Genomic DNA, 18,880 nt, shown 5'->3' with positions numbered 1-18,880 from the left:
GAGCACGCGTTCGACTCGTACAGGGTGCGCCGGGCCTTTCATGGCAGTATGCCCCTCGCAGTCGGCTCTTGGCAGGTCGACCCGTACCTCCTTGGTGTGCTGCAGGTAGGGAGGCGGGTAACTGGAAGGCCAGGCGTACTAGGGCTGAAACGTACAGTGTACTCACGGTTGCAGGAGTGGCTGGAGCGCAAAGGGGAAATAAAACGTTGCGGGCCCCTAGCCCGTTGTAGAATCCTCAAGAGTGCTCCGATTTCTTCGGGGTTTTGACGAGTCGTGCGCGGGCAGGGCGACTCGTACAGCTCAGGGGCGCCTTTGGATCTTTAACCTCAGCGGGTGCGTGCACACAGGCAGGCGCGGCCCTCGACTCCCAGTACGACGGTACGGGAGTCTCCACAAAGGGGGCGGCGCGGCCTGCAAACGCTCTGGGATGGTGAAGCGGGGACAGCAGGGCACAGTTGGTGCGGGCTGCGATTCCGGCGGGGATCACGATCTCCAGAGAAATTCCTGCGGGAGGGGCGAGAGCGCTTCAGTGCGCTCCTAATGACAGGCGGGGGCAGAGGAGCAGGCAGCCTGACCCGGGGGCAGAGGGCGACTCCAAACGGAGCGAGGCTCTCACGGGTAAAAAAGGCAGGCGAGCTCCAGAGTGCCACAGCCCTAGGAGGGGGTGATGAGGGGCGCAGTCTTACTCCGGCAGGAGGCACACACGGCTCGAGGTTCAAAGACGAGCAAAGGCACCAAGAACCCACTAGTCCTGGGGTTCAGGTCAGGGGGCAAGCTCAGACAAGCCCTTGGAGAATGTTTCAAAGCACAAGTCTGCAAAGTCTTTTCAAAGTCTTCTCCTCTCCTTCCTCAGCAAGGCAAGCAGCAGGTCAGTCCTTCCATCGTCTTCTTCTCCTTCTAGTTGGGCAGAGGTACTTTGTGGGAAACAGGATTCTGATTTACAAGGAGCAGGGCTCCTACTTTTATACAGCATTTTCTTTGTTCTTACAGGCCAGGGGGCCTCTGCATAACTTCATTCAGTCTCAGAGCACTTGTTGGGGGTACTCTGGTGTCTGCTTTCAGTGTGAGGGGCAGGCACATCAGACGCTCCACAGGAGGTGGAGCCAGCATTGTGTGGACAGGGGCAGCCAGGAGTACCTTGTTGACAGTGCTTCGCCCTTCCTGGGCCAGGTGCCGGCTGAGTCATCAATCGCTCCCCAGGGGGCGGAGCCAGCATTGTGGTGGCAGAGCACAGCCCTATTCAGAGTTCAGGGGCACTCCCACCTCCCACTAAGGTGTAATCCTTGCATTCACCACCTGTCATCCCCCAGCCCTGTCACTCACATAACCCAGACAGTCAGATACACATCCAAGTAGGGGCGGGCTGAAAAGGTTAGGCAAGCAAATGCTAACTTTCTAAAAGTAGCATTTGCAAACACAGGATATTAAAATGAACTTTACTAAAAGAAGTATTTTATTATTCTGAGTTCAGGCATACTAAACTTGACTTTCTACCATGTTCCCTGGGCCTGCTGGGATTATAGAGTGTAATAATTCCAGCAGCCCATCTTGGCCTAAGAGAACAGGTAGCCTTACAATAGTGAAAAACGAATTTGACTGTAATTCACTATTAGGACATGCCACACACATCAGGGCTTGTCCTACCTTATGCTTACAATGCACCCTGCCCTTGGGCCTACCACAGGGGTGTCTAATATGAAGTTAAGGGAAGGTTTAGAGGCTGGCAAGTGTGTGCACTTGCCCAGCCAGCTTGACAGTACCAGACTGCACGCAGGTTCTGCAATGGCAGACCCTAGACACATTTTAAAAGGCTGCTTCTGTGGGTGGCGCAACCAGCGCTGCAGGCCCACTAGCAATATTGGTATTTACAAGCCCTGGCACTCCTGGTGCACTTTACTGGGGACTGACAGTAAATCCAATGAACCAATCAGGAACATCAATCACAGTTACACTTTATATAGGAATATTGGTGGAAGGCAAAAATTTCAGGGATGACCCTGCCAAGAGAGCCAAGTCCAACAGATATATATATATATATATATATATATATATATATATATATATATATATATATATATATATATACATATATATATATATATATATATATATATATATATATATATATGTATATATATATTTTGTATATATATGTACTCCTCAGTCACGATACGCTTGCTTATCAGTCGTGCCCAACTCCAAGTGTTCTTTATTCTAAAAGTTCAAAGTTTGTCAACCCACCACACACATACTCACATCAATTACAAAGAAGAAAAAAGGTGTGAGAAGTCAGAAAGTACCTCACGTAAGCACCACCCATAGAGCTACTGGTTAGTACTCACCAGTTGGCCCACGTTGTCATCAACGGTAACTTTCATGACAAAAAAGATAAAAGGGGAAAGTAATTTCTTTTTGTCCAAATCTTGAAATTGTGTGAGAAAAGATGAAGAAGGATAGGATGTCGATGACAGTATCATCCATCAACCATCTGGACGACACATGCATCAAGCTTTTTTGCATTCGCAAACGGTGCAAATCGCAAAATTCAGCCGTTTGCAAATGCAAAAACCTTTTTTGGGATGCATCATTTTTTTTTTCATTTTTCGCAATTTAAGAAATCGCAATGTTTGCGATATCTTAAATTTTATATCTATGGTGTCTCATATTTGGAACACATAGTTGCTTGTTTTGGTGCAAATGACGCGCTTGAAATGATACTGCTAACACAGTTTTTCACACGCTTATGGTGCTTCTTATATAGAGCACATAGCTTGGCAGCACTCCCCTAATTTTGGATTTTATTGGGTACTATGCTTCAATAGATTTGTGGCTGTTCACTTGTGCATGTGACTGTGCGCCCAGTCGTGAAAATATATATTTTTTCGTTTGATGTTAATGATAAGTATCTTTGATTCTGTTGTTATTAGAACATATATTAATTTTCGATAAGGTTTACTTAAATATACTATGTAAATTCCTAGGTACCTGTCGACCCCAGCTGAGCGGCCCCTCTGTCCCCACTTTGGATCAGGCTCTCTGCTTGGGAGCTCCGGAGACCGTAGCCAGTCGACCCCAGCAGAGAAGTCACTTTTCTCCTTCCTTGGAGCCGGCCCTCAGTTTGGGAGCTCCGGCGAGCGAGGCCAGTCGACCCCAGCTGAGTAGTTTTCCCCTTCCATCCTTGAAGGAGTTCGGCGACTTAGCCCTGACGATTTCTTCTGGCTCGCCTTTGGATCCTCTCCCTCCAAGACTATGGAGGGTGTTTCAAGAGGACCTCTTCCAGCCCCTGCATGCCATCTGCTGTCAGTCATTCGAGACAGCTACTGTTCCAAGCTGCTGGAAGAAGGCAGTGGTATCCCCGCTTTTAAAAAAACCTACGCTCGACCCTGCCTGCCTCTCTAACTATCGGCCAATTTCCCTGCTCCCTTTTCCGGTTAAAATTATGGAAAAGCTGGTCACCCGTGCTCTGTCCAGTTTCCTAGAAGGGAACAGCTGGTTGGATGAGACGCAATTTGGCTTCCGCCCAGCGCATGGGACGGAATCCGCGTTGGTGACCGTGCTAGACAATCTGCGGGCGCGAGTCGACAGTGGTCGGGCAGCATTCTTGGTGCTGCTCGACATGTCGGCCGCGTTCGACACGGTCAGCCATCCCACCCTGATTTCTAGACTGGAGGAATGCGGGGTCAGGGACAAGGCCAGGGATTGGTTAATCTCCTATTTGGACTGCCGTCAGCAACGGGTTTCGTTACCCCCCTTCAGTTCAGAGGAGCGGAGAGTGGGACAAGGAGTACCTCAGGGCTCGGCCATCAGCCCCATACTCTTTAATGTCTACCTCCGCCCCCTAGTCCAGCTCATTAAAACCTTCGGTATCTCTGCATTTAATTATGCAGATGATACCCAGCTGGTCTTCTCTCTGGAGGGACAGGATGCAGTCACACTGGAGACCTTTCATCGGTGCATGCAGGCGACAGCGGAATGGCTCCGGTTGAACTCGTTACAGTTCAACGGAACAAAGACGGAGGTTTTACACTGTTCCACTGATCGAGTTCCTCGCGACCTCCCAGTAGACTTCTGGCCTCCGTCCTTCTCAGAGACGGTGTCTGCGGCACAATCAGCGCGCAATTTAGGCGTCACTTTTGGGCCTAACCTGCAGTTGGATCTACATGTGAATAAGATCTCTTCAACATGTATGATGCTGATTCGTATGCTGCGCAAGGTCCTTCCTCTCCTCCCTGCGCAAGCCAGACCAGAAGTAGTGCGTTGTACCATCCTAAGTCGACTTGACTATTGTAACGCACTACTTCTGGAGGCCCCGGTAACACTCTTGGGCAAGTTGCAAAGGGTGCAAAATATCGCTGCTAAACTCGCCCTTTCTCGCCCCTATCACAGTTCTTCTACGGCAGCACTGCAAGAACTTCATTGGCTGCCAGTTCATCTACGGGTGCGTTATAAAGCAGCGTGTATTGTGTTTAGGGCTATTCATGACCTGGGCCCCATTCCTTTGCGGCGAATGTTTGCCTGGTATTGTCCATCTAGAGCTTTACGCTCCTCGTCTTCCAGGCTACTGGTAGTCCCACGATTCCAGAGAGTGAGGATGGGGGGCCGCTCTTTCAGAGTAGCGGCAGCCAAACTCTGGAACTCTCTGCCTATATCCTTGAGAAGCCTTGGAGATCTTTTATCTTTTAGAAAGGCTCTAAAAACTCATCTTTTTCCCAGGATAGGCTGAGCTACTGTTTTCATTGAGTACGGGTCAAAGCGCCAGGATGCCCTTGGTGGTGACAGGTTGCGCTATATAAGTATGCCACAATACAATACAATACAAAGTACCTGTATGGGACTTTGTATGATATTGACAGTTTGTTTTCTAGCTTCTTCCGAGGCCTTTTACTTTCACTTGAACTGTCCTTTTGAAATATGATTCGCGTTTTGCATTTATTCATGGGTATTTCAGGTCGTTGAGCTATTATACATGTGATTTTGTCGGGCTCTGCTTCGGTTTATAATTTTTTTTAATTAAGTGATTGGAAGAATTATGCATTGTTTCTGAATGAAACCCTTACTGGGTTTTCTGCTTTTATGCAAAATCTGGGCCTGATTGAGTTTGTACATGATAGGATAAGATATTTAGGTGGGAGAGCTCACGTAACCGCCCTCATAGTGGTGGCGTGGAATTCGTCCTCTGATTGGCTGGGTGATTGGGGGGACCTGAGTGAAACCCTCTATCGATTTTCTATATGACTATTATGTTAAGTCTAGGCTTGACCAAGCTTCCACCTAATAGGAGGAGATATTAGAGTTGAGAGCACACTGAACCCCTCTTGAATGTTTGAGTGTAACCTTGCACTTTTTTTGTGGGTAAACATTTTTTTATGAAGGGCAAAAAAAAAATTCTTGGCTAATTTAATAATGAATCAGCTATTCATGGGTAGATAGTTTGTCAATACTTGTGGTTTAAGCTTACCTTAAACACTTGGTATTACTATTTGAACCAGACTTTTCCTGTGTGAACTTTTTCTTGCTGACAGACCTCGATCTTCCAAGCGTAGATTAGGAAGAATTTATACTGTCTTTCGGTGAATTTATCTCTAAGCTCAGGAGGATACTGCTGACTCATATTGTAGATACTTGATGCATCATTGTGTATATTTGGGCAATGAGTATTATGATGATATTTTACTGTTGCTCTTTGTTCATAGACCTTACCTTCTTTACGCTACGGGGAATCCCATCGATTATAAATTATTCAAGAAGGATTTCTTCTGATAAGATTCAACTGCATCTATTTATCATTAAAGATTCACTCCATTCTTGGAAATTCTTATCTCAGTGAGTATGATTAGATGTCTATCCCTTTTTTAATAATAAAAAAAAATTATAATAGTTTTCTGGACTGGGCTCACTTTGCATTTTCAATTTTTATAGACCGAGGAACTGAGGCTTTAATTTGGGTGATTGATGGCACGCTATGGGAGATTCACAACACAAAATATGACTATTCTCCATCGGAAGGCCTGCTCAACTGGTATTGATACCACGTCATATTTTAAGTGAGTTATTTGCGCTTAGCTATGAATATTATTCAGCGAAAAATGAAGATAGAGACACCTTTCAACGTATTATAGTGATGGTTCAGTGTTTGTTAATTTTGGTTATCCTTAAAACTTATGCTGTGGAGATTACTAACTAATTTTTAGAAGACTATTCCATCTGTTCATTGGGGATTGGAGAAACGTGGAAATAAGATGTAGATGATAACAAACATGATTGACCTATCTTCTTTTGAGCTTCAAAGGTGACAATTATAGGAAACTGGTTACCATCCCTCTTAGTGCATTGAGAACAAATCAGCTTAGCCAGAATGTATAAGATTGTATAGATTCTTTGTGCATTGTATTTCTTCTTGATGACATGATATATATAGATCTAAATAATTGTTATCATTATAGTAACTTAGATTGTATATAGGCAGGGTTTCGCTTATGATATTTTGACTGTGTAATGATTAACGGATGCTCTTCTGGTCTAAGAATTAGGGACATAACGCACTAGTCTTGCTGATAGTTGTCTTGTCTATCTTGTGTCTTTATTTAAGTTTTTTGCTTTAATTTTGAAGTTATTTAGTTGATACTAAAAAATGTTTATTTAATTGTTTTTACTGCCCTGATGGAGTCCTTTTACGGACGAAACGTGTTGGCTGGGCATATGCATGTATTCATTCTTCTAACTATGAAAATAAAAGCAACATAACTGAATTCAAGAACTATCAAGACACGCGTCTAGATATGTTTCATTAATGCCATGACTTAAAAGATTATATTGCACTTGACATTTAAATTGCTTTAGATATTAGTGTGCTCCTTGATACTATCTTTGCTATTAGAAGAGAAATTTGTTTTCTCTGAAATTTGACCGCTCAGTAGTAGGGTCAAGTCAAGTGTGAGCACCTTTGAGCTATATCAGATTTTGAGGACTTATTTACTTGTCCAGCCCATATAGCCCACACTACTGTTGCGTTACCTTCAGCATAATTGACCCCACAACATATTGGTAGGATATATCCTGAAAATTCTGTATGCCCCCGGTGACAGGTTCTGGATGTGGATTTATCACACATGCTCTGATCTTGTGGTTCCCTTCCCCTCTATTGGATCAATATCTGAGAACTTTTGTCCCATGTGACATACCGGTCACTTGCTAATTCCCTAGACTCAATAGTGCTGGGTCTAGTTTCTTCCTGTCCTAAGTCCGACAGAACTTTAACTAAGTTCATAGATTTAGCTTTGTAGCTGGCTAAACACAAAATTACAATAATCTGGAATAGTTATAGATGTCTACACTTTGTGAAGACTTATCTTGGGATGGTGAAGAGGGACACACACCAGTGAGCACTGACACCCTAGGTGATTGTACTATTTTGGGATCGCACATTCTGCATTTTTTGTGGGTCCTCGATGGCCCTACAACGGTTATGTCGTTCGTGACTACCAAGGTTGTCTAAAAAATGGGGCTGGTTAACTTTGGTCAGGGGTTGATAACACACCAAATGATAAATAGAATATGCAGGGAACACAATTAAGATGCTTAAATGGGAACGGCCAAGTACAGAAATACGCTGCCACTTTTTATGTATCGCAGAGGTTGCCGAAGATAAAGCTGGGTAGAAAAGCAAAAGAAAATACTCGTTTTCAGCTATTTTTGCGCCCATTGCCAATACCTCGTTGCATTGCCGCCTGACCACATTTCCTATGTATTATTCTAGTTTTTGATTAGGCCGGTCCCTGGTTGCCGGTGAGTCATATATGGCTATAAATCCATGTGCCTACGGGCCATATTACTTTTGCATCAAAGAGTTTTTTTCAGGACACAAAGTATGGTTGGAATATTTTGCACCATCCAAGCAAAACAGATTTCAGCATTATGTGGCACAATAATCCCAAATGAACTCTTCAAAATACTTACAGGCTATAAATATGTGCCTTGTATGCTAATGCATGATGCACAACGATCAAAAACGAATTAATATCACAGGTTTGAGGTTTTTGGCTTCTGGTGGTTCCTGAAAACAAGATGGTCAATCGATCAATCATTGTGCCATGTTTGCAAGGAGTTTAATTGAAAATAACCAGAAAATCTTAGGTCAAAGGGTAGGTTCCGGGCATCCAAAGAAACTTACAAACCGCACCAGGAAATAAATTCCAGTCTATGTCTTTAGAAATACCTTGAATATTATGCAGAGTGATTTACAGCGCACCATAAACTGCACCCGAAAATGGCTGCCGATAAACTCAGGCTGATTATGTCATCTGTCAAATACAGAACATAGGGGTAGATTAGGATCGCGGTTTTCCCGCATCCTCCGGGCCGGCGGAAGCCACCGCCGGCCCAGAGGATGCCAGAAAACCGCTGTGGAGCCTCAAAAGACCCACCGCCATATTAGGATGGCGGTGGGTCTTGAAATCTGTCCGCAGCTTTTCCGCCGCGGTCGCCTTCCGACCGCGGCGGAAAAGCTCTAACATGGCTGGCGGTGTCTATCAGACACCGCCAGCCATATTAGGATGGAGTAAATCATATGCTTTTCCACGGCGGCTTTTCCGCCGTGGAAATGCATACGGACCTTCACTTCGGGGGCCGGTTGCGGGCCCCCTGGGTGAAGGAGGGGTGGGGGATGTACATGGGGGGTACCTATGGTACCCCCCTGCATTTGCGTGAACAAAGCAGCAGGCACCGCGCGGTGCCTGCTGCTTTGTGCACGCAAATGCGATGCATGCATCTTTAACATTGCGGCGGGTGCAGCTTCAATGTTAAAGATGGAGGATGTGACTGCCACCCTGGGGGTCACATCCTAATCTGCACGGAGGGAACGCCGCAGCCCATGCGGACATTCCCTCCACCTCTGGGGTCGCGGACGGACTCAAGTCCGTCCGCGATCCTAATCTACCCCATAATCTGGAGAAGGAGGGTTGTGAGACGGACATGGTGCATGTCCATGGCACTCCAGATCTGTCTGCCTCCAATCTGCTTTTTGTCTCACTCCTCCTTTCATCTGCCTACTGCCAATCAGTTACTTCCTCCAGTTCATAAGCCTTGCATCTGATTGTCTGCAGAACTATTCAGCCGTTCTCGTGCCTGTGTCTGGCTTAGTTTCAGACCCCACCTTTTCCGATTTTCCTTATGAAGTGGCCGATTCAGGAAGCTATTTCTGCACCTGAGTTTCACTAAGGGGCACATGTATCACATCCCACTGAAAATTCGACTTTTTTATTCACTTTGTGAATGTGCTCTCATAAATGGATTTACTCATGCTTCACGAGTGTTGTGTGAGTGCCCCGGGGTGAAAACACCTTGAAAAGAGGATAAACACCCACACATTTTTTTACTAGTGGATATTTACAAACATTTGGAGGTGGTTTGCCACCCTGACACCAGTTGGAAATTTAGTCCTGTTAACCTCATAGCTGCTATGGAACGTCCAGCTCCAGTGCTGGACGTTCCATTGCGCAGGTGCAGTTCGAACATTCAACGGTCGGCGGCAGCACTACGGAGGTAGTGGTGCCGTCGGCCGCTGAACGTGCGCAGCGCTTAAGGGGTTAAAGGCAGGAATAAATCAATTTTCAGGCAGTGGGAGGGAAAATTCAGCTTGAGTACAGGAAATAAGTATCTCTAAGGGTGAAATGTATTGCCATGCAAAAATAGACAAGCATTGGCAATGGCAATTGGTCTGGCTTATAACTTTAAGTGCTTCTTCATTCATCTGTGAGTATAGGGACCAAATAATGTATGTACTGTATCACATATGCTTGTGCTTCTGCAACCATTCATCCACCTGTTGACACATTCAGGCATTCACTATCTCACTCATCCATAATAAACTACACACAAACTCAATAATGATTGAAAATGCGCTCTAAGACACAAGGCAGACTAATTGCGTCGATAAGCCACATCAGCATAGGACATGCCCAAAGTTTTCGATCTGTTACATAGTTGTCCATGACGTAGCCAAATTGATAGTTCAAGATCACATACAGAATGCGCCAACATGCTAAAATGTGAAAAAATACCATCAACAATATTTAGGATAGCAGTAGGAATCCTATAAAGTGTAAGACTACTAAAGAAAAGGGAACAAAGTGTGGGGGTGTTTGCACTGCAGACGTTTGTGCTGTTGTCAAAAGCGATAGTGCTAAAAAGTATTATAACACTTCTCAACCTGTAATTATTAACAAAAAGGCTAAATAAAAAATTGATGTGGGAAAGAAACACCTTTAAAACAATACACCCTACTCACGGATGAACAGGACCCAGACATTCTTAATGCAACTGAATGCGTTTTTGTCATTGGAGTGATTATAGGCTTCAGAAGAACCTTGCTTTCTTAACACATATGGCTGGATGGTCCTTGGAAAAGTGCACTCAGTACTGGCAAGAAAGATTGTAAATCAGCTGGTGCTTGAGGTGGATTATTGTGTGGAAATGTTTGGTCATTGTGTGCCTCATTTGTTGTGAGAGGGAGAACCAGGTGGTTCAGCTTCAGGACCGTGCCAGCAAGGCATATTTTTCTATCCTGGACTAACCATGCTGTACTTGTTAATTATTAATGCAGTTAAAACTACACTCTTGGATGGTGCTTCCTTTGCCATCTGTGTCTTCTCAAACTGTCGAAGTGCTGTTATTTGCATTGCAGTTGTGTTCTGCCCTCGCCACTCTGCCTCATCCAGACTATGTCTGGGAGAGGAAGAGATGCAGCTCCATTTACCAGTGGATGGTTATATTGACCAACACTGAGCTCAAACCTGAGAATCCCCAACATCACTCCATCACCGACAAATTTTGAGAAAATGCAGTCAACTCACACACACAGAGCCTGCACGCGAGGAGCCCAGGTTCAGAATCTTGTGTCAAACCTTGTTGTATTAGATGAAAGTGTCCATGATGGTGTGAGAACATCAACAGCACTGTTGTTCTCTTCAGCACAATGTGCTACCAACAACTATAGGAACATTAACACAAATCTGTGGAATGTGCACATCATATCAAATAAAGTCAATCAGGAGGCAGGGATCTGGAATGGCAAATGAGGGCAAGATGGGAGGGTATGACCTGCAAAGCAAGAAGCAGGCCTCTTGGTGTCTGGAAAAGCACAAAAATTGGACAAGATACTGGAGTGTGTGAGAGAATACCTGCTGGAGGTAAGAAGCGGGAGAGGATAAGGGGACAGGCAAAGATACCTTTTTTTACAAACAGGGCTTTAAGTCTTGGGTTTGGCACTTTTAAGTATTGTAAGTTAATGATAGTACTATGGATGCAGAGTCATTGGGCTGTGTGTGTGAAAAGCGAGGGAACAGAATCTGGAATCAGCGACATCCTCTGCATGGTTATCTCCATATTGTACACACATGGTGGCATTGAAACCGGTAGTTACCCCAGATACCTTGATAAGTTTATAGAAATTAGATACTTCAACTATCGGTTTTGCCATTTCAAAATGTATTAAAAAAGAGCAATTACTATTAAGCAAGGATATGAATCTGGCGTATGTATCCAATGAGTTTTTAGTCCGTAATTTTATTCTGTATCTTTTTTCCTTATCAATAGTTATATATTTTATTGAAGTGTGCATTAATGTTTTATGTTTCTTTAACAGCTGTCTTATAGCCGACTAAAGATATATTGAATCTGAATCATGAGAGTTGCGCCATCTGTGATGTCACGTGAGGACATCAGAGATGTATTCAGAGGTGTCCTACATGATAAGTTTGTTATACTATGAATGATCATTCAGTGCTGGAATCAGTATTGTGCGAATTCTAACCGACATTTTCTTACTTTTTCAATTTTGTTAAAGGAACGTCATTAGGCAGTAAACATTTTCACTCAATATATTTCCAGTTGTCTAAAGAAAACTATTTGAAAGAACGCTAAATCATTTCTACATATGAAAATTATATTACATATATATATATATATATATATATATATATATATATATATATATATATATATATATATATATATATATATATATATATATATATATATATGTATATATATATACATATATCCAGATGGACAAGCTATCATCTGCATTGGACAGTTGAAGCACCGAGTGTTAGCAAAAACATAGGTATTAAACAGTACTCACCGGTCTCTTCTTATACACCAAGTAAACAAAATGCATTAAGTTGACGCATAAGAACACAGAATTCCAGATCACGATATCAATGGCGCAACGATAGAGACTTGCCCAAATGATAAAAAACGAACATCCTATTAAAAAATAAATAACAGTTATAAACATGCATATAATATCACAATCTGCTTCTTTATTAATGTCTAGTAAAATCACTTCTAACGTTGGGTCTGAATGAAACAGGTCCACGTATGGGAAGTTATGAATTGTTGCTGATTCATTTACATATCATTTTTGCTAACGGGTAAGGTGTGCACTGCGTACAATGTGCATGGAAGTGTAGGGTATTCACCTACTTATGAGACTTGCACCTATTTGCCTAATCAATGCATTGCATAGTATATACAATCATAGCGTTATTAGCTTGCTCTACTTCACACACTGATTTCACTTACAATTTCTTTCATCAATAATTATTATATCTATATGTGCCGTACCTTCCTAGAAACTTTTTAACAAACTGCATGAAGTGCACATGGTTGTGTGTCAGAATATCAATAACAAAATATGGACTGACACAACTATCTTGCCATAAATGTTGTTCACAAAAATATTGCCCCTTGGGTTTTGGTTTTCAGGGGTGATTGATATTCTGGTACCATACCATCCAGGGTGTGTTCATTAGGCACATGCAGAATACACTTATTAAATTTACCCATGGTAGTGTGAATCATGAACATTTCATCCATCCTGACATTCTGTTTCTTCCAAACTTCAAGCCAGACCTTGAATAAACCTACCTGATGAAAGCCATTCTTCAAGAAACTGTTGTTTCTTCATGTCTCATTTTCTTTTTTTGGCTTTTAGGCTTCTGTTTTCTAAGGGGCCGCACAACTTCTCCCATCCATTCTCTCCATTCATGCCTTGTATTTTCCCCCATCTATTTCTATTTTAATGACTTTTAGAGTCTGAACAGAGCTGCTTCAATGGAAAGCCATTAAAATAGTCAGATCTTAAGTTGTTTGTGAAAGATCCCCTTAGAAGGGCTAAGGCGTTGAGGGACAGCATTCCATAGTTTGGGTGCTAAATGTCTAAATGACTTACCTTCCTCACATGGCTTGACAAAGCATGGGACCACGTCTAATCTCCAATTGTACGAGCATAAATCTCTTGCAGGGCAGTAAAGATGTACAAGTTGTGTGAGAAAGTGTAGTCCTGCCTGAGTCAGCGCTTTATAGGTGTAGCTGTGGTTCCGTGAATTCTGGACCCGTTTTATAAATGGCATGGTTTCGTTACGAATTTGATATTAGCGAACTGTAACTAGTTAGTGCGGCAAGTATGAGTTTTTTCGTCATGTTAGGCCGATGGATTCACTACGTATTTAGGGATTTCGTTCTGAACCCTTGGGTTCCATTTTGTGTATGGCAGCCATTTTGTGGTTGCCCTCACATAGGCCGATGACTGTGGCTGAACTAGTCTTTTTAAGGACATGTATACCTTAGCTCCAGTTTGTGCTGACTCCTGTTTGACCTGAGTGAACTGACCCTGTTGCCTGAAGCTGACCTTGTTAAACCAGTTCCTGCCCTTTAGCTGATCAAGATTAAGGATCAGAGCACAGGACATCGTAAAGGTTTACTACACACAAATATGCCTTATCCTACTCTCACCTGTTTCTGCTCCTTTCTTTATGGTCTATTTATGATTGGGTTGTGGCCTTTTTTATTATGGGTTCGTTCGACCTGTCTAAAGAAGAATGTTGGGTTTGACCGATGATTGATCATGGGCTGGGCAACTGAAAAGTGGGTTTTACCGTCATGCAATACTTTTGTTGTAGAAACATGTGATTGGTTAAACTGTAAACAAGGAATATTTGCCTGAAGCATAATGTTTGGCATAAAAAGGGATGACTTGCTTTGTAAAGTTGAGCAGTCTCCTGAGAACTCATACCGTGATGATTTCTAGGATTTCTGTTACTGGCTGCAGCCAATAAATTTGATCTCTGACGCCACCTAGAAGTATTCCGTGTCTCTGTTTGCCAGGACAGGTGGAACTCGAAGACATCGGGCGTGTCCCTGACGCCGCCGGTTCTGATTGACCCGGTTCTTCAGTTGGCGACCAATGTGGGGCGACTTCAGCGGTACTGGTCCAAGCCCGAGGATCGTGAGGAGCTTCGTGGAGGAAGGCCGCCACTTCATCGACCCCTGTATGTCGACGTGGACCGAAGGTGTTTGCTGCGAGGCTTCCCGCTTTCCGACGGCTACGAAGGACTGCTGCCCTGACTGTCGCCCTGTCTTGGACCCTCAATAGATGATTTGTAGAGCGAGACGATAGACGGTCTTCTGGTGGCGTGACAGATATTTTGGTTAATTATAAGAGTGTCGCTCCCACAAATTTGTTTGGTTCTTGGTTTGGTTCTTGGTTCTTGGTTGATTCGGCTGCTGCAGCAATCGAAGCCGAGGGGCTCGTATATTTGCGAGAGTATCGATAGCCGATAACCCCTTGAAGTTGGAAGCTAGATTAGTGAGCTATAAGATGCCTGGTCTTAGCAAACTTAGAAAATGGTTTAGTTGTGGTTGCAACAAGGATTCCCGACTAGAGGACTCGTGTCCGATACCTCCAGTTGGAACTCCGACTTATGAGCTCTATTCAAAACACGGAGTGGGTCCTATTACTTATAATGAAGTATGTATCCGCTACACTAAAAAGGATGGTGTTTTACGATGGCCCCAATATGGTAGTTTTGAATCAAATATTTTAGATAATCTGGAAATTGCCTTATTTAGGAAGAAAGCCCGGCCGGCAATGTTTGACTCTTTCCGCCTTTGGCGAAAGGAAGCCAAACAGAGAGAAATTAAACAAGCTAAGAGAGATCGGAAAGAGAAGAATATGTCAATAGTACAAGCTGCTAGGCAGTACAGGGATGATGGAGAGGAGCGAGCGAGTGAAGTTCTAGATAGGCAACGTTGTATGGCCATAGATAAATGTTATCCGCCCTTGCCGTCTCCTCCTCCAAAAGCGATTGAAGATCTTGAAAAAGATCCTTTGATTTCTCACTTGTTGAGATTGCCACCTCCTTATGTGCAGGGTGCTACTGCACCTCCAGTACTCCCGGTTGTTCCACCCTTTGTTGTCCACCCTCCTGCTGTTGTTCAGCCACCTGATACTCCACAGATGGTTTTGCCTCCTCCTGCGCAACCCGCTCTAGGGTCGCGAGCTTTGCTTCCAGCTTTGCCTCAGACTCCTTTGCCTTCTACTTCTGCATCTGAGACTCCTACTGTTCTTATGCCTACACCTTCTTTGCCTCAGAATACTTGTTCTCCTGTTCTTATGTCTGCTTCTTCTCCTTCTGCTCGAAAACGAATGACCGAGACTGTTGTTAATCTGTTGTCTCCATTGTTTGGGTCACTGAATATGACCCCTGTTTCGGAACGTAAGCAAAGTTGTAGTCAGCTTCCTGGTTCCGAGGAACGGGCTGTGTTGGATTTGTTGGCTCGTAGATGGATTATAAATGCTTCAAGGTATGATTTGCCAGCGGTTATGGATGTTTTCTTTCAGTGGGAACCGCCTAAGCAAATGTATGTTTTTAATGTGATGTGTATGTTTCTGGGTCAGGAATGGGAAGATAATGATTTGGGTTTGATCCCGCAGGAACTACTTGATGTTCAGTCGGATTTTGCTAAAGGAACGATAGTGGAATCTGATGTTACAGACGCCGTAGAGACGATACTGGCTTTTAGGTCTAGACTTCCGCCTCAGACATTGTACGAACCTGATTCTTCTGTTAGAAGAAAAGTGAGACAGTATCCCATGAGAGAAGTTCCTCCTGTATGGAAGGAAGCAGTTCAGGCTAATGCAAATCAGGGTATTGTTGCCGCACCGGCTCATTTTCAGCGAGTATGGGTACATGTCCCTTGGAAGAGAGCAGAGGTCTTGGCTCTTAAGCAAACCTTACCTGATCCTCGTAAGAATCCTGCTGGTTATTACAAAGAATTGTCTCAGACAGTAGATGCGTGTATTAGGAATTTAGCCGACATCGACATGTTGATGGGTAATGTAGTTCCGCAACCTTTGTGGGCGAAGATTCATCATGAGAATCATGCAGCAGAATTAGGAGATACTTGGGCGAATATTATTGCTGCAGATGGTAGACAGGAGGGAGGTGCTAAACCTGAACCTTTGGTTTCAGAATTGCCAGGTAGAATTATTAATTTGATGAAAACGATGATGCCTGCGTTACGAGTGAATTGGGATAAGTTAGCAGCATGCAAGCAGAAGAAAGACAAGAGTGTGTCTGATTTCTTCACTAGGTTTGAAGAGACGTTTATTGATCACAGTGGTCAGGATATGAGTACGGAAGGTGGTCAAAGATTGTTCGTGGATAAATTTGTCTTTAATTTGCTTCCCGAACTTTCTAATAAGTTAAAGGACTCTGAGAGTTCATGGGCTGTTTCTTCGTCGGCCCAGATGTTGGCTACTGCCCAATATTACGATAATAGGGATAAAGATGAGAAGGATAAAGCGGAGAAGAAAACTAAAGATCTAAAGACGAAAGTTCTTTTGCAGCAAGCTTATCCGCCTCGTCAGAATCAGCCTCAGTTTCAGCAACCTCCGCAATTTCAGAGATTGTTACAGAAGCCTGAGCCATATGTTCAGCGATTCTTTCCTGGCCCTAATCAGTGTGCTTATTGTAGAGAAGAAGGTCATTTCAAGAAGAGTTGTCCGACTTTGTTACAGCGTGCGAATGGTGCACCTGGTCAGAGAGGTCGTGGTGGTTTTCAGCAAGCGCCTAGAGGAAGAGGACGTGGTGTGATGCCCCAGAACGAGCGTTCTTTTCCCTACCGAATTCTGCGAATTATTTTGACAGACAGATTGCTCCGAGTGGACAGTCTGCCCAGTATTATGTTGAGGATTACTATGTTGAAGGTGAGAGTTCTGGTTATAATGATAGCTAGGACAGCCATGGACAAAGTAATGGAGTAGTGTCAGTTCCAGTAGATCAGAGTGGACCGTATGTTGAAGTGATTACATCAGGTGTAGTAGAACCTTTTCTTTTGGATACTGGTGCGACAAAGAGTTCTATTATGCATTCTAAACTCCCTGGCGCACCTTTGTCTGGCTTAACCAATGTTTCCGTAGGATTTTCAGGCGCCCCAGTTCGTAATCCGGTTTCTAGTCCTCTGTCCCTTTCTATTGGCCCTTGTGAATTGGAAGCTTCACTTATTCTAACGACTGGTTGTAATGAGAATCTGTTGGGATTGGACTTGCTGAAAAGATTGTATGCGACATTGCATTGTTCTCCTTTGGGAGTACAGCTTACCCTTGGTAAGAACGTGATTTCTCCAATGTATTTGTCGAAAGATTGTTTGCCACTGGAATTGCGTTCGCTTCCTGATACGCTTTGGGCTACGGGTCCAAATGATGTTGGTCTTTTACAGATTCCACCGTATGTTGTTACCCTTAAAACGAATGCTAAGCTACCTCGTATTCCACAGTATAAAATATCGAGCGATGGCGAGAGAGCTCTTTTGGCGATTGTCTATGACTTGGTTGAGAAGGGTGTAGTTGAAGAAACGAGAGGTAATGTGTGTAACAGTCCTGTTTTGCCTGTTCTTAAGCTTACTGATGTTTCTAAGCCGCCTGTGTATAGGTTTGTGATTGACCTTCGAGAGGTCAATAAGTTTGTCGTGCCACAGTTTCCCGTGGTACCTGAAATCACTGCTTTGTTGACTCTGATTCCTGCTTCGGCAGCTTGGTTTTCTGTCACTGACCTGAAGAACGCTTTCTTTAGCATTCCGATTGCTGAGGAAAGTAGGGATATTTTCAGCTTCTCTTTAGGAGGACGAAGCTTCCGGTTTAAGAGAGCTCCCCAAGGTTATTGTGAAAGTCCTTCAATCTATAGTCAGGCGTTGAAAACACAGCTTGATGGTTTTGTGTTACCTGCTGGTGCTACTCTTATTCAGTATGTTGATGATTTGTTGATTACTGCTGATGATGAAAAGATTTGTAAAGAGGCTACTCTTTCGTTGTTTTGCGGTATTTGTCTGACCTCCATCATAAAGTGTCACCTTCAAAATTGCAATATTGCCGACAAGAAGTAACCTACTTAGGTCATCTCTTGTCGAAGGAGGGAAGGCGATTGACCCCAGAAAGAATTCGAGCGATTGCGCAAATGAGTGTGCCATCCACACAGAGAGAAGTTTGTGCTTTTTTGGGTATTACATCGTATTGTAGACAATGGATCCCCAACTTTTCACTGTTGGCGAAACCTCTGTTAGCCTTGACTACGAAAGATACTCCGTATCCTCTTCCCTGGTCTGATGAATGCCAGAAAAGTTTTTCTGAATTACGTGATGCATTATGTTCAGCTCCTGTGTTGGGTACTCCAGACTATAGCAAGCCTTTTACGTTGTATGTACACGAGAGAGAAGGATGTGCGTTGTCAGTGTTGACACAATCTTTTGGGGACAAGCAGCGTCCATGCGCGTATTTCTCAGCAACATTAGACCCAGTTGCTAAAGCATTGCCGAGTTGTTTGAGAGCTACAGCCGCAGCTGCCGTGTCTATCCGACAGTCTGCTGGTTTGGTATTGGATAACACGTTGATTGTGATGGTTCCGCATGCAGTGGATACTTTATTAAACAGGACTAAGACACAGCACCTTACTAGTGCACGTCTTTCAGGATACGAGTTGACACTGTTGGCTAGCCATGTTCACATTAAAAGATGTAATGTGTTGAATCCAGCTACGTTGTT

At 43.7% G+C, this 18,880-nt stretch overlaps 1 protein-coding gene across 4 annotated transcripts in view; it reads right to left on the bottom strand.

Moving 5' to 3' along the window:
* POPDC1 (popeye domain cAMP effector 1) overlaps positions 1–18,880 on the bottom strand; it is a 339,238-nt gene that overhangs the window by 81,661 nt on the left and 238,697 nt on the right. For all 4 annotated transcript variants that reach the window (XM_078648448.1, XM_078648445.1, XM_078648444.1 and 1 more), the window contains one exon: positions 12,140–12,264. In XM_078648448.1, coding sequence (XP_078504574.1) covers positions 12,140–12,264 — 125 coding nt within the window. The remainder of the gene's footprint in view (positions 1–12,139; positions 12,265–18,880) is intronic.

The sequence above is a fragment of the Lissotriton helveticus genome, chromosome 6 (genome assembly GCF_964261635.1).
Source record: "Lissotriton helveticus chromosome 6, aLisHel1.1, whole genome shotgun sequence".
NCBI lineage: Eukaryota > Metazoa > Chordata > Amphibia > Caudata > Salamandridae > Lissotriton > Lissotriton helveticus.
This window is presented reverse-complemented; position numbering and strand designations above follow the sequence as displayed.